At 39.3% G+C, this 26,145-nt stretch overlaps 1 protein-coding gene across 1 annotated transcript in view; it reads left to right on the top strand.

The window, feature by feature from the left end:
* The window catches only part of LOC124233787 (nesprin-2-like), a 298,013-nt gene that overhangs the window by 56,373 nt on the left and 215,495 nt on the right, over positions 1–26,145 (top strand). Inside the window, exons 3-8 of the mRNA XM_046650989.1 lie at positions 13,030–13,091; positions 14,026–14,121; positions 14,210–14,287; positions 14,376–14,468; positions 19,399–19,580; positions 21,577–21,773. Coding sequence (XP_046506945.1) covers positions 13,030–13,091; positions 14,026–14,121; positions 14,210–14,287; positions 14,376–14,468; positions 19,399–19,580; positions 21,577–21,773 — 708 coding nt within the window. The remainder of the gene's footprint in view (positions 1–13,029; positions 13,092–14,025; positions 14,122–14,209; positions 14,288–14,375; positions 14,469–19,398; positions 19,581–21,576; positions 21,774–26,145) is intronic.

Here is a 26,145-nt window from a genome sequence, read left to right as displayed (position 1 = left end):
TGGAGACAGACCAGTTTAAGTCTGATATTAGGGTCCAGCTGGGAGATCATGGTCTCCTGTTCTAGGAGGTACCAGTGGGGATGGAGAGAAATGGGTGTGGAGAGTTATCTAATAGGTATAATTTTCAAGACTTTACACAGTTTTTACCTTATTTTATTTTGAGCTTTATTGAGGTAATTATCAGGGCTTTTTGATTGGCTGGGTATGGGAAAGTGAAGGAGAGAGCAGTATCAAAGATGACTCAGGTATATTCTTGGGCAGATGAGTGGATGATGGAACCATTCACTGAAAAAAAATGCAGGAGAACAACTTTGGTGGGGGAGGGAGTTGGTTAGAGATGATGACTCATTTAGGAAATGTTGGGTTTGAAGTGTCTATGGAACCATAAGTGGAGATACCCAGAAGATAATAGGATATAGAGACATGAAGCTCAGGAGAAACAGACACCTGGGCTGAAGGTAAAGATATGTTGCCTTGGAGTAGATGAAAATATCTAGAAGAAGAGAAGGGCCTAGGGGGAAACATTATAAAAATAAAAGCAAAACAAGCCCATAACAGTCTGAGAAGAGGTGTCCAGAGAAGTAGGAAGAAACCAGGAGAGTGTGGTATCATGGAATCCATAGGAGAGTATTTCAAGAAGGAGAAGTTAGTAAACACTGTCAGAAGTTTCAAGATAACCAGTAAATACTGAGAAGTATCCGTGGGGTTTAGCAATGGGAATATTATGGGTGGCCTAGCTGAGAATTAAGTGAAGTGGTTGGGGCAGAAGTCAGCTTTTAGTGGCTTGAGAATTGAGTGGTAGGTAAGAAAGTGAAGACAGCCAGTGTAAACAGTTCTTTCAAGAAGTTTGGGTTTAAAGAGGAAGAGAGAGATAGGGTGGTAGCTGGAGGGGACATGGATTTGACATTTCATCCAATTTTGAATTATAATGAAAAGAACATGGATTTCGGTATCAGACACATCTGGATTTTGATTTCTCCTCCATCCAGAGCACAGTATTCAGGACACAGTAGACTTTCAATAAATGTTTATTGAACGAGCGAATAAAACTCATTCATCTTCTAGGAGCTACAGCTTTCTCATTTATAAAAATGCCTACCTGACTGCTTCATTAAAAGGCTTTAGTGAAATAGTGTCCTTGCTCCTTACCCTTGAGTTCCCACTTATTCCCGGACCCGGCTTGCTTCAGCAGGCCTGAGCCAAGTGCATCTTAGGGTGTTATGTTATAATAGATTTACACTGAGCTACAATGTATTACCCTCTCAGAGTTTATTATTTCATCACCATTTTTGCCGGGCCCCGCCTGTTCCCTTGTGTTGTCTCAAGAGTACGTCCCACATGTACATCAGTCCACTTACTGTAGAGAGGTGTTTCTCAGAGTGAGCTCTGTGGACTCCCTGAATCAGAATCTCTGGGAGCTGGGACCCAGAAACCTGCGCTTAAACAATAAGCCTGCGTACTTCGCCGCCATTCAGAAGCGTAGGGATCCGAGATTTGTAGTCGCAGCACAGATCTCTTCAGTGCAGGCTGGTTCTTTTGCGCTCAGAAGTCAGATGGGCTGGGACTGCTTCCCTGGGGAAAGTACAGCCTCACACATCTGAATTTTCCAAAGAAAAGCACTCACAGTTTCATGTGCTAGATAAAAGGGAGTGAGGAGTGAGAGATATGTGTTAAAAGAGATGTAGTAGTTTCTTTGATTTCTTCACATCACAGATATTTATTGAGGAACTCAGATGAGTCGGAAGAAGGTGAGAAAGAGGAGAGCCGAACTGCACCACAGATTCTAGGCATTTTATCTGTATTGTGGGCTCATTCTCATGTGCTAGAAATACAAGATTTGCTTACTCAGAGAGCCAGGAGCTCTGTTCCAGTGAGGCTGCAAACAAAAGCCTCACTGTGAAAATCTCAGGTGTTTGCGCAAGGGTGTGGTTCACTCCTGTGGCAACACGAAGTTGCTGGATTCCACATGCTGAGGTCCAGAATAGAACAGAAATCATTTGTTGTATGTCATGTATTTTCCCAACAAACTAAATACTTACATCTCTACATTGACGGGGGAAAAACAACAACAAAGCCCTGCCCCCTCCTCCCCCAGCTGTTTAACCACTCATTCAGCAAATTATTTTCTACATTCGTGCGACATGAAACGCATGGTGGTAGGTGCTGCAGGCAAAGTTAGGAGCAAAATCAGTCTTGGCCCATGTTCTCATGCAGCCCATAGGCTAAAGAGGAGACAGATAATAATCAATCTATCTCACAGATATTAACTCATTTTTTTTGGAACAGCTTTATTGAGATATGATTGGAGATGTAATTCACATACCATACAACTCTTAAAGTGTACAATTCCATAGTTTTTTTTAATATTCACAGACTTGTGCAACCATCACATTTAATTTTAGGACATTTTCATTACCCCAAAAAGAAACCCCATACTTTTTAGCTATCATTCACAAATCATCCACCCCTCTGGCCCTAGGCAACCACTGATCTACTTTCTGTGTCTGGAGATTTTCCTATTCTGGACATTTCATACAAATGGAATCATATATGTTACTTTGTAACTGGCTTCTTGCATTTAGCATAACGTTTCCAAGGTTCATCCATGTTAGAGCTAATATTTATTTGTGTAGACTAATTATGGTCTATGCCAGGGAGGGGCAAACTTTTTCTGTAAAGGGGCAGGTAGTAAATATTTTAGTCTTTGAGGTCGTATGGTCTGTCACAACTACTCAACTTTGCCATTTTAGCGTGAAAGTAACTACACAAAGTGTGCATACAAATGAGCATGTCTGTGTTTCAATAAAACTTTATTTACAAAAATAGGCGCAGACCAGATTTGGCCTTTCGGGTTATAGTTTGTTGACCTCTAATCTATGTCAATGTAAGTACTTAATCCCCCTAACAATTTATGAAGTAGGTATTATTATCCCCGTTTTATAGATAAGAAGATGAGAAGGGACACAGCTAATAAATGGCAGATATGGATCAACCCCAGGTAGTCTGGCTGTAGAGCCAGTACCCTTAATCTTGTCGATAATTACAAGTTGAGGCAAGTGCCAAACAGAGAGGGAAAACTGATTGGATCTATGAAAGCAAATAGCAAATGACACATTGATTTAGGTTTCCTTCAGGATGCAACAGTTGAGCTGAGACCTAAGCATAAGTAGAAGTTAGCTAGGTGAAGAGGATGGTGGGGCAGAGTGGCAGGAGGCAACAGAGCTTGTAAAGGCCCTGAAAGAAGCAGGGAGGGGCTGGAGCCCTGGGTGGGGGAGAGTGCTGTGTGCCAGGCTGGAGAGTTGCTCTGGGGTGGACCACACAGGACCTCCTAGGCTGTTATGGGTTTTGCTCTTGATGCTGAGAGTAGAGAGAAACCAGCAAAGGTGGAGAGGGTAATACCCTCAGATTTACTGGTTGAAGTGGAGAACAGATTGAAGGGAGTGGAGCAGGCCTGGTTGGCCATGGAAGTAGTCCAGGCCAGAGCTGATGGTAGATTGGGGCAGGAGGGTTAGGGGAACCGAGAGATGTAGAGAAGGGAATGGACGCCAGAGCTATGTGGAGGCAAATTGTCAGGCTTTGGTGGTAGACTGTACCTGGGGATGATAAAGAATGAGGGTGTCAAATCCATGAGATAGAAACAGGCATAAGGACAGGTTTGGGAAGTGGGGAGGTGGAGTGTGGTTTTAGTCCTGGGATACTGAGTTTGACAGGCAAGTGCTGTTTTTGCTATAGTGACAACATGGATTCTCCAGGGGGGAACTATGTGAAATAAAAGAATTTGGAGATTGAGAGATGGTTGCACACTGTACTTGGGACATATGTTAGCTGGGAGTTAACTTCTCAACTCACTTTTCTGGTTCAATTAGCGAGATCTCAGTCTTGGTACTATTTATTTTTCTTGCTTGCTTGCTTGTTTGTTTGCTTGTGATTGGTTGCAAGAAAATGTGTTGTAAATTGTCCCCCTGCTTTCTCTGTCTGTCAGTAGTCTCCCTTTTGGTAGTTAAATAACAGGCCTTTTCCTGTTTATTCTTCAAATATTTTAGGCTGTTCTTGTTTTGATTGTGTGTGCCTGTGTGTTTTTATTCCCTTGATTTGTTTCTTCATGTATTTCTGTTTATAATCTCCATGATAAACAATAGAAGAGGTGGCCTTATTATTTTTAGCTCCCTTTCTATTGGATAATAGCTTGATTAAGATTCTTTGGGACGGCTGTTGGAACACATGGCGAAAATGTGTTGCCTTATCATCCGAATTTAGTTCTCCTTCTGTGTCTGTCCTGCTCACAGTGAGTTGGCAGGGTTGTTTTAGGGAATGGCAACAGGGTCTCCTTAGTACATGCCCTTTTGTTCCAGACATTTTATTAGTAGAAGAAAGAAATTGCCTGGGGGTTATTAAAACAAGGATTGGGATAAGACATAGGCCTACTAACTGTTGCCAGTAAATTAAATTCTTCTCCATACAATAAGTCTGTTTGATCCTCAATTCTTGTAATATTTATAAGTCTTTCAGTCAGCAAATATTTATTATGTCTTGTCTACACGGCATTGTGCTAGGGGTAGCAAAAACACAAAAGCATGAAGTTTGAACTTGAAGGTTCATACGTTGAGTAGGAGAGCAACCACAGGCAGGGACATGACCACAGTACATGAGCAGCAGGCGGTAATGACCACAGGATAGAAACAAACTGTTGGGTTATACGTATAACGATACTAATAAAAATACAGATGGGGGCTGACCCCGTGGCCGAGTGATTAAGTTCGCGCGCTCAGCTTCTGTGGCCCCAGGGTTTTGCTGATTCGGATCCTGGGCGCGGACATGGCACCGCTCGTCAGGCCACACTGAGGCGGTGTCCCACATAGCACAACTAGAAGGACCCACAAGTAAAATATACAACTATGTACTGGGGGGACTTGGGGAGAAGAAGGAAAAATAAAAAAGAAGATGGCAACAAATGTTAGCTCAGGTGCCAATCTTTAAAAAAACAAATACAGATGGAGTAATAATAAACATGCTATTTTATAACATGCTCTTTTTCACTTAAGAATATATCCACATCAGCTCATGTATATCTACTGTGTTCTTTTTATTCGCCGGATATATTTTTCTTATTTTCTGGTAATTTGGAAGAGTTATGATCTCCTTTTAAAAAATTTCTTATAGTTTAGCAGATGCTTTTTTTTTTTAAAGATTTTATTTTTTTCCTTTTTCTCCCCAAAGCCCCGCAGTACATAGTTGTATATTCTTCGTTGTGGGTCCTTCTAGTTGTGGCATGTGGGATGCTGCCTCAGCGTGGTTTGATGAGCAGTGCCATGTCCGCGCCCAGGATTCGAACCAACAAAACACTGGGCCACCTGCAGCGGAGCGCGCGAACTTAACCACTCGGCCACGGGTCCAGCCCCATAGCAGATGCTTTTTAACTTTAAGTAGTGTACCTAAATTTCTGCTTTTTGAATTATCAACGTAAACATATGAAGCTATATCATATATATTCATTTAATTTCCATATACATACATTTATTCATTCAACAAATATTGACTGAGTGCCTCCTACTTGCAAGGCATTATTGTAGGAGCTAGGGACCTAGTGACCAACAAAACCATACCCTTCCCCTTAGAATTTATGTTCTTTACAACTTCATCTAGAAGGATGCACAGGAAACTGTTAATTAGTGTTGTATCTGGGAAAGGAAAATGGGAGGTTTGAGGAAGGTTAAGGTTAACTTTTATCTTCTATTGCTGTTTGAAAAAATGTTTTTTATAAGTATTATATATTACTTTCTAATAATAAGAAAAGATCCAATAAAGTATTATGGGAGGGGGGCTGGCCCGGTGGCGCAGTGGCTAAGTTTGCACATTCCACATTGGCGGCCCGGGGTTTGCTGGTTCGGATCCCCCATGCGGACCCCCGGTGCAGACCTATGCACTGCCTGTCTAGCCATGCTGTGGCAGGCGTTCCACTTATAAAGTAGAGGAAGATAGGCATGGATGTTAGCTCAGGGCCAGTCTTCCTCAGCAAAAAGAGGAGGATTGGCAGCAGATGTTAGCTCAGGGCTAATCTTCCTCAAAAAAAAAAAAAAAAGAAAAGAAAAAAGTATTATAGGAGAGACAGAGGCAGAAGAGAGTATTTCTATTTCAGTTTAGGAAAGGATATGACTTGTTTTAATAAATGTCAATCAAATGCCCACTATGTGCATTGTGCTGGGTGCTGGGGTCTCTGTGAATGCAGAGGGAGACGGGAAGATTGGCCATTCCAGAGGGTACATAGCATGGCAATGCAGAAAAGAGTGAAACTTACATGGGGATTGTAGATATTCTAGGTGGGCTAGAGAAATAGGATGTGAATGGAGAAGTCATGGGAGAGGAGTCAGGAAAAAGTAGATTGGAATCACATTATGAATGACCTAGAATGTGAGGCTAAGAATTTATAATTGAGTCATTAAGGAATTAGGGACGATCAAAAGATTTTAATGAGGAGAGTTAAAACTCAAAGTAATGAGTCTGGGGCCATGTGCAGTAAACCGATTATCAATAACCCAATAATAGGGAAGAAGAGAAATTCCTGGGTAGAGGAGGGTTGCAAAGCTTCCTCATTGACCTCGTGCGGTAGAGAACACTCTTGGAAAAGCCAGATTGTAATACTGCATAGATCTGTATTTAAGTAAATCATGTAAACTAGTGATTCTCATGCCTGGGGAATGGCTTTTCAACTCTTACTACTGGGGCGAACTCCTGGACTCAGCATTTTGGATGAACTTTTGGGAAACTGGACCTTGCTGAGAACCAGTAGCCATGGGAGTTTTATAATGAGCTTTATAATGAACTTAAAATCCATACGTTTTCATTGAGCTTAACTCAGTTTGTTTTCATTTAAATTCCCTTCAGGCTAAGGATATGAGTTGCCAGCTCACAAAGCGCAGATTGAATAAGAATACCCTCAGGGATTAAATGTATTTTTATGGTAATGACTCCTAGCGAAAATCTTTGCCTTCTATGCCTTCTTTCTGAAATTCAGTCCAATATTTTCCAAGAATGATAATCAAGGATACCTATACTGGCCTGAATAAAATTCACTGACCACATTTTCCTACGTTATGTATATTTCTTGTTTGTCTTAAAAATCAAGATAGAGAATTTCTCCTTCTCTGTTACTTGACATTTTACAGAAATTCATCATTATAATTGATTTTATTGTTCTCTTTCTTTCTTTGCCTTTTTTATCCCTAACATCTGCTGATTAAAAGGTCCTATTCTCTATGTGCCATTTTGAGAAGAGTTTTATTATTTTATTAGAAAGTTACCCCGGAAATTGAAAAATAAAACCCAACAGTTAAAAAAAATCTCACCCACTCAAATTAAGTTGCTTTAAAAGCATGTGGCTCTCAATTATTTTTTTCCCAATGGGTCAGGCTTTGAAAAGAACAAAAGGTTACTTATCCTGCCATAGGGTGAGCTGTTTGGCTCTGGTTCCTATTGAACTAATACTGCTTTTCAGGGATAAGGCAGTATGAAAATGCGAGCGAAATGTGTCAAGGGATAAATGAACTGGCACTTACCAGACCATTTAATTGAGCTGCTACGAAGGTGTTTTAATTGCACTGGGGACATCTTTGTTTGCTGTTATGCAAAAGGTCCTGTTGCAGCTGAAAGGTTTGATTTCCAGGATGAAGACGTGTTCTCTAAGTTTGGACAGTGAATTAGTTAAAAGCCGGGAGGTTTTCTTTCTAAATCCTTTTCTGAGGGTTTCATTTGTGCTGTTTCCTTTGCTCCCTGGAGAGTACTAGTGGGGCTTTGTTCTGACTGCTCCTCTTATTGTTTTTTCCTTTGTTTCTGTTAGGTTTTACTCAAATTAGGACAGGAATAGCAATGTTTTCATTGGAAATTTTTTGATTATTTAAAATTCAAGTTTGTGTCCCTGTCAGGGGTTTTCATCAGTGCCACCTCATATGAGATTAGGTGCTCCAATTTGAATAATCCAGTCAGAGCCCTGGTTTTGCTGGGCTTTTCTCAACCTGAGAAAGTTCACGGTCCTCAGTTCGCTCGTACCAAGACGCCTTTTGTCTAGCCTCGCATGGAAATGAAATGATCCCTCATCTTACTTGGAAATAGTCAAAAAATGGCTGAGATTTCCAGGTGGACGTGGAACACTAGTCTCCTTAGGGACGTAAGGCTCAGTTCTCTGCCAGTGCTTCTCCCCTCCCTGGTGATTTAAAGGTACCCCTCTGCAGCCTCCCCCATGACTCCCCTAAAGTTAGTGCAGACTCTGGCTTTGGACCTGGTCGTATTGCCAATAAATTTCTTTTTCACACTTGATCACCTAGAAAGAGAAATCTCTTTCAGTTCCATAAGGATCTGAAGAGAGTCATCTTTAGTTTTTTTTATTTGTTTTGTTTTTGATTTGAATTTCTGCTTTATTGTTATAGTAATGGCTAGGGCCCTCCCTGCTCTTACATGTGGGCTTGATTGATGTACATTGTGCGCATGTAACTTGATCCCGGAATCATAAAAACTTGTTCTCTAGTTTTTTCTATTGAGGAACAAAATTAGCCCTCAGTATACTTTTTGGTGTCAGTATATGCTTAAAAATTATTGTCTTACCATCTACTGATATTAGGGGGAAAAACAGTGAAAACGTATCTCAAAGATTCTAGACGATTTAGTACCATTTGATTTATGGGACTAAATTGTGTTTCTTTGTAATTCTTCCACTAAGTGAAATTTATATAAAACAGAAATGACCCTTGAAAGCCTCAGCTATTCAGTTGGCTTGTCAGAACTTAATTCAGTTCAGCTAACAATTATTGAGCACCCTATAATGTGTAAGTCACTGGGCTATAACTAATTTAAGCTGATAATACAGAAAAAAATGAAATGGATTAAAAAAGATAAGGGAAAAAACCCAGCGAGGCCAAGTGCATCTTTACTCTCTAATCACGTTTGTAAACACACTAAAATTCCATTTATTCAGATTCTCTTCAATGCTTCAGCCTAAACTCTTATCAGATTCAAAAATTGTCAAGAACTCAAATTAGATGTCTTGTGAACAATTTCAGCCCATTACAGCTGTTAGATAGAGATTAATGAGGCAGAGTGGGAAGGGTCAAAGGCAAACAATGTATCAGAAGGTAGAACAGACAACTTTAAAAAGAGGAATGTAAGTGCATAAAGGTAGATTGACCTGCTCAGTTTCGTAAACAACATGTAACAATAATAATGCTTAGTAAAATCAATATTATTATTCTCTCAGCAAATATTTATTTAGAGCCTAATCTGGGCCAGTCTCCTCTAGGCACTTGGAATATATCACAGATAAAACATCTTTCCATATGTGGTGCTTAGGTTCTATTGGGAGAAGAGCATGATATTAAATGATAAACATACTATATATATAACTTACACAGAATGCTAAAAGGTGGTAAGTCCTGTAGAAAAAAATAGAGCAAACAACGGGGAGCAGGAGTTGGGGTGTTACAGTTTTAAATAGGATGGTCAGGACAGATGGTATGGATATAGCACCATTTGAACCAAGATCTGAAAGAGAAGAGGGAGTTAGGCTCGGGGGCTATCTGTAGTAAGAGCATTCCTGGAGGAAAGGACAGCTAGTGCAAAAGCCCTGAGGTGGGAATGTGTCTCCAGAGTTTGAGACAAACAGGCAGGGCAGCAGAGTGGCCGGAGTGGATTGAGCCAGGAGGAAGTGGTGGTGGTGGTGGTGGTGGCAGATGGTTTCGGCCATGAGGCCATCATAAGCAGTGATGTGAGGAGTCCTCGGAGGGTTTTGAGCAAAGGGGTTTCCTGATCTGAGTTAACGTTTCATCAATATCACTCTCGCTGCTGTGTTGAGAATAGTATTTAGAGGACAAGGCTGGAGGAGGGAGACCCGTTAGGAATCTATCGCGGTAATCCAGGTGGAGGGGGAGGTGGAGGTGACTTGGACCAGGGTGGTTGAGTGGAGTGGTGGAAGTGGTCGTATCCTGAATATATTTTGAAAGTGAACCTAAGGGGATTTCCTGAGGCACTGGATGTGAAGTGTGAGAGAGAGAGAGAGAAGCCAACATGTGATGTAGGAGGAAAACCAAGAGTGTAGGGTCCTGAAGGCAGGAGGAGAGAGTGATCATCTGTATCGGATGCTGCTGGTGGTCCAGAAAGATGAAGGCTGAGAATCGACCATTGGTTTTAGTGAGAGGGGGGTCACTGACGACCTTGATTCATGGTGACCTTGATGAGAGAGCAGTTTCGGTGGAATGCGAGGGCCTGATTGGCATGGGTTCAGTTAAGAGAGAATGTTGATAGGACCTGGGGACAGTGAACAGAGACAACTGTATTTGAGGAGCCTTGCCACAACAGGGAGCAGACAAGTGAAGGAGTAGCTGGTGGGGAACTGTGGTCAAGAGGAGTTTGTTTCTGTTTTTGTTTATAGATGGGTGAATTAACAGCATGGGTCTATACTGATGGGAAGGGTCCCAGAGAGAGGGCAGAACAAGAGGAGGGTACAGGAGGGAAAGGAGCAAAATGTTCTCGAATAGGTGCAAAGGGATGGGATCTCCTGAACCAGTGAAGGGATCAGCTTAGGTCTGAGCAAGACTCGTTCATCCATGCTAACAGGTTAGAGGCAGAATATTTTTAAATAATATTTACTAACATTTGCTTAATGCTTATTATCTGCCAGACATTGTATCATTTAAATACATAACTTATTTAATATCCTCAAGGTACTATTATGACCCCAGTTTTGATAACCTCCTTATATAGCCAATACTAAATGGCATGCTCAGGATTCAAACCCCAGGCAGTCTACTTGAGAGGTTATACACTTAATCGCTGCTCTGTCCTACCTCCTGGAGGCAGAACATTTTGGTAGGTGTTAGATGAGGGAGAGTGGGTGATTGCTTGCTTAAGTGTCCTGGGAAGCAAGTTCTCAGCTGAGAGTAAGGATGGGAGAGCCTGTTGAAAGTTTGTGAAAGAAGGAGAGGCTGTGAAATTACTGTCCAGGGCAGTGGTAGAGGGCCATAGTATGACTGCCGGGCAGCATTTAGGACCCACTCGGGGTCACGGTGAGACCAGTCAACACAGTTATGGGTTTTCCTCCAGCCACATTCGGCAGCACGTGTATGAATGGCATGAGTGAGCCGAGGGTAGTGGTCACGTACCAAGCACACACAATAAAATGAGAGGCACAAGAGAGTGTGTGTAGTGACTGATCATGGAGTTTAAAATGGGTAAGGGTGAAAGGAAGGATATCAAGAAGGTGAAGGGCAGTGAAAATGGGCAGAATCAATGGCATGGAGTTGTTAATGGATCCCAAGGATTGTTAGAGTTGGAGCGCTGGAGGGAATGAAGTGAAGATAAGAGGTGATGTTCAGAGATGATAATGCATGAAATCGACATTATGAGGAGTTGTAGTTATTAGTAACGCAGGGTCTGGTGTATGACCATGACAGTGAGTGGTTGAGGCAGGTCAGAAGGCAACTTTATTGCAGAAGAAACGGAGAGGCCAGGAGGTTGGAAGGTTCATCTCTATGTATATTGAAATTGCCAAGAATCAGACAGGAGTTGTATTGGAGAGGGTGACAGTGGGGAAGGAGCTAAAACCTTTGAGAAATGATGAGGAGTGACAGAGATAAGGATATGACTGTAACAGTGGGGACAGTCTGATGACATGAGAGTCAAAGCTGGAGCATTCAGAAACAAAGAGTGGAGAGTGATCTGAAAGGAGCAGTGAGGAACAAGGAACCAGTGTGGTCCAAGGGCTGCTTATAAGAGAAAGCAAAGCCACTGCCTGAAAGGGCTGCAGAGAAAGCGGAGTGCTCAGAGGAGGGCCAGGTTTCAATTAGAGCAGAAAGGCCAAGCCCGCCCAGAGAGGGTAGTGGGTGCGTGGGGGATTTTGCTGAGGGTGTATTATGGATTTCGTCATCAGTGGAAGGGTTTCAGGAGTTAAGGAGAAAAATTGGGAGATATGCAGAGTCACATGGAAATTAGAGTGAGAGAACAGAGGGCGTCTGAGAGTCTGGGGAGGGGTGTGTGTGTGGGGGGGTGTGTTGGGGGACACGGCCAGGTTAAAGGCATAGTGAGATGAGACCTCATGAACTCGAGGTAGACGGTGGTGACAGGCTGTGAGCTTTGCGTGCAGAGAGCAGTGGTGTCTGGGCTTATGCTTCTCCCTGTCCAGGGGAATAAGGAGCTCTGGGGACAAGGCCAGTCAGTCCTCGTGTGCAGGGCTAACGCTCGGCCTCAGAGTTGAAGCTGAGGGGGTAGGAGGCTGGGGGGAGCATGGAGTCGGTGTGGGGCCCACGCCTGCCCTGGGGAGGAAGGGAACGTACACTCTGAGTGTTTAGGGTTTTCCTTTGACTTCTGCCTGGTTAATAAGAGTAAAAGCTAGTACTTCTTATGTGTTTACTATGTGCCAGAGACTATCCACTTCTAGTGAATCATTAAATTCTCATAACAGCTTCTAGAGGTGAGTGCTTCTTACCTTACTCCGTGAGGAAACTGCTCAAGGTCACCAACTCCTCCGTAACAGAGGCAGGATTTGAACCCAGGTCTCTCTGACTCTAATTGCAGCTCATTTACAGTTAATTCAGTGGCAGTAGATTCTGCATGATAAGGGTCAAGACTATCCTGCCATGACTTTATGAGCCGTTTAAAACGTCATCCGATGTTCTGGAATTTATCTTTAAATACGGCCTGGCTTTGGCTTAGGCTGCAGGTCCTCTTGTTAGGAAGTCTTCTCTGTCACCACGGTTCCTAGCACAGCACTGTCAAGGCCACGTAAGGACTTCATTCTTTCGTCAGGAAAAAGTCTTAAAAACCATTGTCTCTCATCAGCTAACCTGTGGCTTTAAAAAATATCTTATATCAGCATCCTATTTCCAAAACACTTCTTGACGAACATCTGAAATTGACTAATTCCTAGAAAGTTTGTAAGATTGTGAAACACAAGCACAGACTCAGAGTGACAAAACTTTGAAGGTTTGATATGTTCAAGATGTTTCTGAGGCTTCTCATTCAGTAACTGCTGTTGTCCTTTTTTAATAGCTAAACAGGAAGACACTCAGAAGAAAACCTTCACCTGCTGGATAAACTCACAGTTGGCAAAGGTGAGGAAAAAAGAGCAAATTAAGCTGGAAATATATATGTTACTCCTGCTCCCTCAGTTTGAGTCCCCAACTTGGCACTGGTGACATGTCAAAGGTTAAAACAACGTGCTGAATGTCACCTTGATCATGTTTTGATGTATTTGTTATTCTTTCCCAACACAAAGGGCAGTTTTGTTAAGGATATGGGAGAGAGTGCTATAAAAATATGTAAAGCAGCAAATGAAATTATAGTAATGATTCATGTATATTGAGTGTTCTGTGTTAGACACTGTCCCAAGCTCTTTAAATGTAATGACTACTCATTACATTTAAATGACTTCAAAACCTCTCCCCAGGTAGTAGTATTTCTGTTTAAAGAATAAGGAAACTAAAGTACAGAGAAGTTATATGTCTTGCCCATAGGTCTCAGAGCTTGTAAATGATAGCGCTGGGATACAGACCCCAGGAGTCTGGACCCAAAGGCCTTGATCTTAATCACTGTGCCGTCCTGCCTCTCAGCGATGCCAAGTGCCTGGAATAACCTAGATACAAAATGAATGAGCCTCTTCTCGCAGGCTACTCATCCTAGCACAGTGGTCGTAATTCTGAAAAGGGTAAATTCATAAACAGGTTACTCTAGAAATGTAATCTGCTCCCCAAATGGGTCACCACTGGCTGATTTTGAATATCTTTAATACTATTTCAACGCACAGCTTTTAGCTCACAGTGAAAGCTGAAAGAGTGTTTTGTTACTGGAAATTTGCCATGAGATAAATAAAGTTCACCATTTTTCTTATTGTGTTTTGATATGGAACTATCATTCCCTTAGTTATGAAGAAAATCACTACCCAGTCTTAGCTTTTGTGAAGATACAAAGCACATTTATGAGATTCTTAAAGGTATTGTGTTTTGGGGCCAAAATTTGGATGATGATTTTTCTGGTGACGTTTTGCAGCACACCCCTCCCTCGGTTATATCAGACCTCTTCACAGACATTAGAAAGGGGCATGTCCTCCTGGACCTGCTGGAAGTCCTCTCAGGACAACAATTGGTAAGCTTTTAAAATGACATTAAGGAAATTTTTTGATGTAAAAAAATTTTCCTATTTCTGAGCAATATGTTTTGCTTAAATTTCCTAGCCTCGAGATAAAGGATCCAATCCATTCCAGTGTAGGATCAACATAGAGCATGCCCTGACGTTCCTGCAAAGCCGATCCGTGAGTGTGAATTTCACTTGAAAACTCATAAGAGACAGAAATGCTGTGAAATGTTTTCTCCTTTTAACCTGCATTTTTTCTTTTTCAGATCAAGCTAATAAACATTCATATTACTGACATTATAGATGGAAAACCATCCATTATTCTTGGCCTAATTTGGACAATTATACTGCACTTTCATGTAAGTAGTCTGATGATCTGAAAATTTTTTCTATTTCAATTACCAAAGTATGAAATAAGTGTAATGCAATGTGTGACTTGATGCCAGAATCAGTCCTCAGCTTCTTCCAGAAATAGGACACTCTGGAAATCTTGACAGGTAGAAAATATGTAGCAGACCTTTTTGCCATTTATGTTATTTTTCAATTGAAAATTGAATGCTGAATTATCATTATATCCTGAATTATCCATGATAACAGCACCAGTCTGTGTAGAACCTACTGTGGTAAATTTTTGCTTATTATTGTTTATTTACTTTCTCAGAAGAGAGAGTAGGAAGCTTTTGGAGTAAATTCTTGAAAACTAACCCATTAAACTGTGTAAAATCTCCGTGTTTTTGAGGACACTTGTCCAATCTAATAATCCTACAACATCCATGAATGACTCATAGATTGATTTCATTCCGCAAATATTTCTGAGCACCTACTGTGTGCTAGCTTCTGTTTTAGGACACCAAGAAAATAACAATGAATGAGATAGTTATAGTCCTGACTTTATGGCATTTATGATTGATAAGTATATTCTCTCAGGTCTTGGATTCTGAATTAGTGCAGATTTTCTACAGCTACCTGAAAACTTACATGTTCTATATCTCCATAATTACTTTAAAAATAACTTTAAAAATTATGTGGGAAAAAAATGCCTATTTTAGAAAAACTAGAATGTTACATAACTAATTTATATCAAATTTAATACATGCAAAACCAGACTATGTATTACTTTTGGATACCTACATTTGTAGTTATACTAGAATAATATGCATGAGGATGATGACAACTAAATTTAGGATTGTGGTTTTTTTCCCCTCTGGGAAAGGAAGGAAATGGAATTGGAGAAGGAAAGGCAGAGGCTTAAACTGTATCTGTGTTTAATTTCTTTAAAAAAATATGAACCAAATGTGGTAAAATGTTAAAATTTGATAATTCGTAGGCATTTATTATGTTTTTTCTCTATACTTTCCAGGGTATTTGAAATATAATTAAAATTTTCAATATAGATAACAAAAAGAAGATAAAGTCATCAATAATTCCACCATTCACAGATAATCACTTTAAATAATTTGATAGTTTTCATGATATATGCAGCAGGAATTAATATATATAGTCATATACATATATCTTAAAATAGGGTCATGCTATCCATACTGTTTTCAACCTGTTCTAATTAACATCTTTCTGAAATTATATATATTTTAATGGAAGCATGGTGTCTATTGTAAAATATTATATTTTGTTAATGGACAGTTAGAATGCTCACGATCTTTTACGACTATAAGCAATTCCAGAAAGACTGCCCTTCAGATAAAATTTCTGCATATAATCTTAATTATTTCCAGGAACCAAATTTCTAGAAATGAAATTTTTGGGCTGTAAGATTTGCAAAATTAAAACTGTTTTTGGTTTTGTTTTAATATTGTAAATAAACTTTTGTTGAAGTATAGCACACACTTCAACAAAAGTTTATATGTTGAAGTATAGCGCAGGGGCCTGGCCCTGTTGCTGAATGGTTAAAGTTCTGCATGCTCTGCTTCGGTGGCCCGGGTTCCTGGGTGCAGACCTATTCCACTTACCAGCCACGCTGTGGAGGCATCCCACAAACAAAAAAATAAGAGGAGGATTGGCACAGGTGTTAGCTCAGGGTGAATCTTCCTCAGCAAAAAAAAAAAAAAAAAAAAAAAGTATAACACACATAGAGAAAATGCACAAATCTTAAGTGTAGAGCTTGGTGAATTTTCATAAATTAACACATCCACATGAACACTGTTTAACTGAAGATAAAAATATGGAACATTGGTGTTGGCATCTCAGAATCCCCAGGTCCTTCTCCCAGTCACTGCACTCCTTCCTTAAAGATAACCACTGTTTGGATCTTTATCATTGATTAGTTTAGCATCTTCAACTTCATATAAAGTGAGTTATGACTGAATTCTCTTGCACACACCGTATACTCCTTTGTGTCTGCCCTATTTCCCTTAACATCGTGTCTGTGAGATTCATCCCGTTGAAGCATGTATCGATCGGTCTTTCTTTTTCATTCTTGTGCACGAATGTACCGTTACATGAGTATTCCAGAACTTACTTACCATTCTACTCTCGATGGATGGATGTTTTGTTGCCAGTTTTTAGCTGTTTTGAATAAAGCTGCTAGGAGCATTCCTGTATATGCCCTTTCATGCTACAAGCCCTCCTTTCTGTTGCAGGTGTATCTAGGAATGGAACTGTGGGGCCAAAGGCCATGTGATCTTCAGCTCTAGTAAACACCTGCCAAATAGCTTTTCAAACTTGTTCTGATTTACAGTGTTACCAGAGTATGAGAGTTCCTTGCACCAATCCTTGCTAATACTTGGCATTAAAAAATTTTTATTTTAGCCGTGCTGTTGTGTGTAATGGTTTATAGAATCTTTAAAATATATTCTGAAAAAAATAAAATAAAATATATTCTAGATACAAATCCTTAGCTGTGTATATATAAATTGCAAATATCTTTTCTGACTCTGGTTTTGCCTTTTCAATCTTTTAATAAACAGACATTTGTAGTTTTAATATAGTTCAACTTTATCAACTTCTTTTTGTGTGTGTCCGGTACTTTTTATGTCCTTTAAAAAAATCTTCCCCTTTACCAACATCATGGAGATATTCTCCTGCTATTTTTTGGAGTAGTTCTGTTCGATGGGGCTTTCTGCATTGACAGGAATGTTCTATAGCTTCACTGTACAGAACAGTAGCCACTAGCCCCTTGTGTCTATTGAACACTTGGAATGTGGCTAGTATGACTGAGGAACTAAATTTTAAATTTTGTTTAATTTATTTAAATTTAAATAGCCCCATGTAGCTAGCGGCTATTGTATTGGACAGCACAGTTCTAAAAGCTTGTTTCACTTTTACATTTAGATCTGCAGTCTTTCAAGAATGAGTTGATTTTTTTTGAGTACGTTGTGTTGAAGCAGGCAAGACTTATTTTTTCCATATGGCTATCCATATGGAAAATATCCAGATGACCCAACACTGTTTATTGAAAAGACCATCATTTTCCTACTGTACTATAGTGTCACCTTCATAAATCAAGTAACCATATATGTGTGGCTCCATTTTCAGATTGTCTGCTCTGTTCCATTATTTATCCTCGCACCAGTACAGTGTTATGTTAATTTCCGTAGCTATATAGTAAGTCTTGACATCCGATGGTGTGGTTGTCTAACTTGTTCTTCAAGATGATCTTGGCTATTCTTTGCTGTTTGCATGTCCATGTAAATATTTTTTAATGGAGATATAGTTGACATATACCATTGTGTAAGTTTAAGGTATACAACATGTTGATTTACTATGCATATAAATTTTATAAATAACTTATTACTTTACATACATAATCTCCTGGAATTTTAATGAGAATTCCATTGAATGTATAGAACAATTTGGAAACAGTTGACGTTTTTAAAATATTGCATCTTCTAGTCCATGAATATAGTATTTTCATTATTGCTCAGATCAAAATATTTTGTAATTTTCATTATGATTTTTCATTTGACCCATGGATTCTATAACAGTATATTGCTGAATTTCCAAATACTTGCGGATTTTGTTTGTTATATCTTCATTACTGATTTCTAGCTTAATTTCAGTGTGGTCAGAGAATATAATCTTAATGATTTCGAAAAGTCCTTCAAAATTGCTGAGGCTTGCTCTATGGCTCAGCATGGTCAATTTTGGTAAATATTTTATATGCACTTGAAAAGAATGTTGATTCTACCATTTTAGGTACAATGGTATAAACCAATCAGATCAAGTTTGTTAATTATGTTGGTCAAATGGGCTATTATTGATTATCTGGTGAATCTATCTAAAGTGTACTTCTCTCACTAATGCTCCTTTTTTTTAATATATATGTATATATATATATATATTTTTTCCCTAGGGAATATTTGTTTTGAGTTAACATCTGTTGCCAGTCTTCCTCTCTTTTTGTTTTTTTCTCCCCAAAGCGCCGGTACACAGTTGTATATTCTAGTTGTAAGTCCTTCTGGTTCTTCTATGTGAGCCACTGCCACAGCATGGCTACTGACAGATGAGTGGTTTGCTTCTGTGCCTGGGAACTGAACCCAGGCTGCTGAAGCTGAGCGTGCCAAACTTTAACCGCTAGGCCATCAGAGCTGGCTCTCTCGGTAATACTTCTGCTCTGTTTGTGGATTTATCTTTTAAAGTTTTCTGTAGGTATTATCATATTGCCCTCCAAAAAACTGAACCAATTTGTATATTTACCAGCAATACATGAATATCCACTTTCTCATACTCTCACCATCACTGGATGTTATCTTTTAAAATTTTTTGTGCTATGTATGTGTTATGTATGAAAAAACTGTCCTTTTGCTGTATACATTTAGATTTCTTAAATGACTAATGAGGTTATTTTTCATATACTTAATAGCAATTTTTTTTCTTTCTTGGGACTTATCCCTCCATGTGTTTGACTATTTTTTTTTCTGTTTGTATATTTGTTTCTTAATGGTTTGTAATCGAGGATGCCTTTTAATTGACCCAGTGTCTCTGAAGATCTCTAGACTAGGAGCTCAATTCAGTTCAGTTCAATTTAGATTGACAGTTGTTGAGCACCAGTAAAGTGCTCTGTAAGCACGATAGGGGGTGAATAGATGCCAGCCCTCAAGGGGAACACCATGCCTGAGTGAGGGCAAGGAGTGACCCAGGTCCACTGAAAGAAAGCCTAACTATGGCCCCCGAGGACAAATGCTGTTGTTCAAGGATTTGTCTGGTGCTCATTTTACCATAAGTAAACTGTCACTGTTATATGATACTTTTTAGGTCTTGACTGAAGGTTTTTCCTCAGTGCTGCTAATTGATGATTCTGTATATGTTAACTCTTAGTATTGTCTTCCTTAGATTGAGGAGCTTGCCCAGACTCTGCCTTGCAATTATGATCAACCTTCCCCCGACAGCGTGAGTGTGGTTGACTCATCTCCTACCTCAAGTCCTCCAGCTAAGAAATGCTCCAAAGCCCAAGAAAGATGGCAGATGTCTGCAAAGAACGCTCTTCTCTTGTGGGCTCAGGAGCAATGTGCCACGTAAGTAGTTAGCTATGACCAGAGGAGACACTCGGGACAGCTGAACCCACCAAAACAATCTTACTGACTTCCAGGTCTGGCAATCAGGCCGACTGGGTATAGCAACCACCTGAACACTCCCATCTCATGAAAAGAAAATGCTCACTATCCATCTTCCTCTCATAGTGAGTCTTCCAAATATGAAGGTCAATGAGCTCAGCCACTCTTGATTTTGAAGGCTGGAAGGAGGTATCATCTAGGTAACCAGCCTCACCTCCACCCCTATGTTCAGGTGGCCTATTACTGTGGAAATAAGGTGGCCTTTAAATATCTGTTTCTTCAGGCACAATCCCCTTATGCATCTGGAACGTAGATTTAGATTCAAAAAGTTTTAGCACACTAGGAGCTCTTTAAAGGCCAGGACCATGTCTTAATTGACTGTGTATCCCCAGAGCTTAGCGTAATAAGAGTTCATGGTAGGTGCTCCATAAAGTGTTTTGAATGAATGAATGAACAAATGAGTGATCAGTAACCAACTCATAACATTTTCTCCTCGAGCTGTGTATGACTCTGTTAAAAGGCCATGGTCCCCATTGTAGCAACTCACAGCTCAGGAAACAAAGAGACAAGAAACTATGTGTTTTTAAAAAGTGGGGATGACGGAGGGAAGTTAGTGCTCGTAGTTTCTTTTTTGAATTGAAAAATGTCTTCTGCTCTTGGGAGACGTTTACTTTTTCAGTTTAACCAGTCGCTGGGATGGAGTTTAGGAGAAGAAAGTAGGACGCAGGAGAGCTCCCCACAGGAAGAGCTGTAGAGTTCAAAAGGCATTCCTTGTCACATCATAGCATTGTCTGGGTAAATAACGTCATAAATACGTCGTTAAGCCCTGTCACGATGAGAGTGACTCTGTGCTAAGGAAAGGCTGAGATGTGAATTTCTGCCTTCAGGCTTATGCTTCTTTAGTTGTCATTCATCCTCTGTATTCTGTGACGGACACAAACATACATATCTTGTAAGTTTTAAGTTTATTAGATAAACTTTTTCTTGAATCATGTAGAGAAAGTTTTACTTCAGTTTCCTAAATTGTTAAAATCTAAAGCATAGCATTTGTGAAGAGCATTACTGCATCATATTCAGATTTATTTCATTTATGCATAACTAAGCTTCAAACCCTTTCAAAGTCCATATATTTTACCATAGTTTATCTCTTCTCCATGTCCTTCCTTTTTTTCAACCATAGAGTTTATGCTAAACTTATTAAGATGTAGTTCGTAACTCTTAAGTAATTCATCGGGAGTTTATCCTAGTTTTGGCCTTAATTGGTGGTATTATTAGGTAACTTTTATTTCAATATTCTGTGATGATCTAGGACTCAGATGTAAGACTATGTTGTATTTTCTTATTTCTAAAGATGAATCAGGCCCCCATTTGTGACTTCTAAATGAGCATAAACCAATGTGACCTCAATAAAAAGTAATAAAATGAAAAAAAGTATTTAATAAAAGTAAAATAAATAAAATGATAATGAACATGTAAATGTCAAAAAGATTGGAATACAACACAGCGGAATACTAACCAGCAATAAAAATGAATGGAGGAATAAACTGCTGATACTTAGAGCAACGTGGGTGGATTACAAAAAATGTAATGCTCAGCCATAGAAGCCAAACATAAAAGAACACATGCTCTATGATCCCGTTTATAGGATGTTCTAGAACGGGCAAAACTAAGCTATGGTGAGAATTAGAGCAGTGGTTGCATTTCTGAGGGGCGTGGGGAGCAGGGTGGGGACCGACCTGGAAGGAGCATGGAGGAATCGATGTTTAAGGGATTGTGAGCCTCACCAAACTTGTCATTTCACTTTGATTTGATCACCAGATTAAAATAAAATATTTTCCTCGAATGGTTTGTATATTTGATTCACTGAAATTTGCTTTAGTTACTGTTGACTATAGCGGAGGCGCTTTGAAATATTCTCTTAAATAGTCTTTATTATGTTTTCGTCCTTTTGTGAAAGGTATGAGTCTGTCAGTGTGACAGATTTTAAGTCAAGCTGGAGAAATGGGACGGCTTTTTTGGCCATCATTCACGCCTTGCGACCAAACCTGATTGACATGAAGAGTGTGAAGCATAGATCCAACAAAGACAATCTGAAGGAGGCCTTTAGAATCGCAGAACAAGAACTGAAGATCCCCAAACTGCTGGAACCAGAAGGTAAACAATCTTCTTTCTTTTTAAAAGTGTCCAATGTGATGCTGATTTGAAAACGGTATCCATGTGTAAGCAAGCATAACTGTTATATTTTAGTCCTGGAGGATTTAACTTGACTCTATTAAATTTCATGAAATTAAGAATTCCTCCCAATTAGTTAACCTCAGTAATTGCCAGGATGACACCACAGCTGAAAGCAAACCATGCTGTTATTGGGAATAATATGAGCCTTTGTCTTAGTTTTCTTCTATTGTGTTCCCTTGATTCTATTATCTGTTCTGAAATCTCTTGAGTGTGATGTTTGAGTTGTTCACCCCTTTCCCACCCCCTTCCCCTAGTAAAGCTGAACCCCTGTGAGGACAGACTGCTTTTCTGTTTCCCTCCATGGCTTGCCCAGTTTGCTGTTGATTGCTATTGTGTTGAATTGTTAATGACAACAGCAGAATCCTAAATATTGGTTATATTCAAAGAGACAATTATCAAATTATACTTTAACTTCATGTGATGATTAAAGTAATTTAATTGTTTTGGAAAAGCACTTTGGATTATATTGTTTCATAATGTACCCAAAGCTTATTAGAAAAACCCCACTAGGATCATAAAAGAGGCATGTAGGATTAGTGACATTTATAAGGAGCTAAGGGGTCAAGAGATACAAGTTCTAGTCTTAGCTCTGTAACCAGGGGTGTGTAGGTAAATGTTTAACAACTGGCTCTCCAAAACAGTGTGTGTGTGTGTATATGTCTATATACATATGTCTACTATAAATATTGCTAATATAAAGGCTGTGTAGCACACACTCTACAAATAATAATAAAATATATCATACACTTTATTATAAATTTCCCAAAGCTCAGAAATGCTTTGGTTGATTTTTGCCAAACTCTTGTGTCCACCTGTAGCCAATTTATGGTTGCAGTTGCTGAACAAGCATAGTTCTTGAATGTTGGTGGATAATTTCTTTTATGTTAATGAGTAAGTGGAACAGCAATGAGGTATGTCAGAACTTAACTTTTCTTCAATGACGTAAATGACTTTTTTGCTGAATTAAATACTGGAAGAATATTTCCTCAATTTTTTGTGCTATTTGCGATTTAACAGCTGTAGACAGGACATACTTTTAAGATTAATCTGCATTATTTACACTTTCTCCATCCCTTTCATAGCAGTCAACAAAACAACAACAAGCCCTCCTTTGCTGATTTTTTTTTTGTGGTATAAATACTACCACTGTGGCTGATTTCAAGCTACCAGCGTGAAGTCACTGAACACAGGTGGAAAAAGACATACAGTAGCTCATCATTATATATTATTTTTTCTAGCATACAGATACAACAGACACAAATAACCTCAAGAGCCTGGGTAGTAGTAAAATAGTTGGGAAGTGATGGGTTTTGAGTATTTTCTTACCTTTGTTTTAATATAATTTATTTAATTATGTATTTACATAATTGAGTTTTGAATGTGGGCTATGTTTGACAACGAGCTGATATAACTGCTGAAAATTTAACAGCTCTCTCAAGCTGGTGTAAACTGTGGCTTTCTCACTTAGAAACTTTCTGGTTTAAAACAGCTTTATTGAGATACAGTTCTAAGCATACAATTTACCCATTTAAGTGTACGATTCAATGGTTTTTAGTATATTCACAAAATTTTGCAAGCACCATCACAATCAATTTTAGGACATTTTCTTCACCCCAAAAATAAGCCCTATGCCCATTAATAGTCCCTCCCCATTTTCCCCTTAACTCCTCCGCACCCCAAATACACACACACACACACACACACACACAACAGGCCTAGCAACCACTAATTTACTTTCTGTCTCTATAGATTTGCCAGCTCTGGACGTTTCACATAAATGGTATCGTACAATATGTGGTCTTTTGTGACTGGTCTCTTTAACTTATAATGTTTTTGAAGCTCGTCTACGTTGCAACATTTATCAATACCTCATTTTATTTTTTTCTTTAAATAGACTTTATTTTTTACAATAGTTTTACATTTACAGAAAAATTGGGAAGATACTACAGTAAGTTCCCACATCCAGTTTCCCCTATGTTGACATCTTATGTTAGTATGGTACATTTCTTACAACTAGTGAACCAATATTGATAAATTATTATGCTTTATTCTCATTTCCTTAGTTTTCCCCCAGTGCCCTTTTCCTCTTCATAATTCCATCCAGGTCACTAAATTACATATAGTTTTCTTGTCTCCTTGGGCTACTTGATGTAACAGTTTCTAAGACCTTTCTGTTTCGATGACCTTGGCAGTTTGGATTACTGGTCAGGTATTTTGTAGGGTCCCCTTTACTGGAGTTTGTGTTATGTTTTTCTCATATTAGACTGGGGTTGTGAGTTCTTGGGAGGAAGACCACAGAGGTAAAGTGCCATTGTCATTACATCATATCACAGGAACATACTGACAACGTGACATCACTGTTGGTGTTGACCTTGGTCCCCTGGCTGAGATGGTGTTTGTCAGGTTTCTCCTCTGTAAAATCATTCTTTGTTTCCCTCTTTCCGTGCTGCATTCTTAGGAGAAGTTACTTTCTACAACCCACGCATAGGAGAGTTGTGCTCACCCTCCTTGAGGACAAGTTATCTGCAGAAATTATTTGGAATTCTGCACAGGCGATTTGTCTATTCTCCCCCATTTATTCATTTAACCAGACATCTATTTATATCAAGACGGACTCATGGACAGTTTATTTTATACTTTGTGTTGTAATCCAATACTACTTTATTTATTACTCAAATTAAAAAAAACATTTTTTTAGGGGCTGGCCCCGTGGCCGAGTGGTTAAGTTCGCGCGCTCCGCTGCAGGCGGCCCAGTGTTTCGTTGGTTCGAATCCTGGGCGTGGACATGGCACTGCTCATCAAACCACGCTGAGGCAGCGTCCCACATGCCACAACTAGAAGGATCCACAACGAAGAATATACAACTGTGTACCGGGAGGCTTTGGGGAGAAAAAGGAAAAAAATAAAATCTTTAAAAAAAAAAAAACAACATTTTTTTAAAGCTCAAAGTTTTGGCCATTGGCACTCTCTCAGTTGGCTCCTGTGCGCCTTTGACATATCCACATCAACGCAGGATTTCCTTGTTTGCTTTTGAGCACGTTCTTAATTTCTGGCATTATATGAAGGCTCATCTTGTATATTTCCTGGCCCAGTCCTGGGATCGGCCATTCCTCCGAGGAGCCCTGGTTCCTTTTATTGGAGATGGTATTTGAAACCAAGATGTGTGTGTAGCTGTGCTCATTGCTACTGGTACTTAGCCTTTTTGGACCTCAGTTGAATTAGATGATATTTCTAAGTTCACATTTAGCCTCATGATTCCCTATTTCTGTATATAGGTTTGTCATTAGTTTGGTTTCATGTTGCTTGTTATTAATTCTTCTCATTAACTTCCCTCCATTTCCTGTTTTTTTCTTCCCTCCTTTTTTCTTCTTTCTTCTTTTTTCCTGTTCTTTGTCTTTTTTCTCTCCCTTTTGGCTTTTCATTATCTTTTTTCTTTTCTTTATTTTTCTCCATGCTTTGCCTTATTCCCTGTTTGTGATTACTGTTTTGTTTTTTTGTTTTTGGTGAGGAAGATTAGCTCTGAGCTAACATCAGCCACCAATCCTTCTCTTTTTGCTAAGGAAGATTGGCCCTGATCTAACATCTATGCCCATCTTCCTCTACTTTATATGTGGGGCACCTGCCACAGCATGGCTTGATAAGTGATGTATAGGTCCACACCTGGGATCTGAACCTGCGAACCCTGGTGCACTGAAGCAGAGTGTGCGAACTTAACCACTATGCCACCAGGCTGGCCCCTGATTACTGTTTTTATAAATACTTCTTTCATATTTTGATTCTCCAAATCTTCATTAATGTAAAATATTTTCTCTATTTTAATATGTGAAAATAATTAGGCAACTAATCGCAGAGACAATATAATAAAACCAAATTGCACACTACATGAATGCTCATAATTCATTTAAAATAGCTTAACTAATAGCTCAAAAATGTGAAATACGTCATGATTATTTAACAAATACCCCAAAACAAATACCACGGTCATATTTGAATAAGGGAACTATCTTTGACACAATTTCATTAAACATTTAATCATTAGGCAAAGCTTCATATATAATGAGAAGTTTTTAAAAACAAATATCTAGTTAAGCCAGTATCGTTTTATGTATTTCTTGATATTTATACTCTTTTCAGTAAAAGATAGAATAACTCAACTCTTGGGGATCCTTCCTTTATTGAAACCCCACTCCTGGCTTTCTATTGATACCTTTTATGTGCTTACTGTCTTGAATTTTATTATTTGGATATAGATTAGATTCCCGTTTCCCCAGGCGGCTTAGAGCACACACTG

Source organism: Equus quagga, unplaced genomic scaffold (genome assembly GCF_021613505.1).
Source record: "Equus quagga isolate Etosha38 unplaced genomic scaffold, UCLA_HA_Equagga_1.0 226_RagTag, whole genome shotgun sequence".
NCBI lineage: Eukaryota > Metazoa > Chordata > Mammalia > Perissodactyla > Equidae > Equus > Equus quagga.
This window is presented reverse-complemented; position numbering and strand designations above follow the sequence as displayed.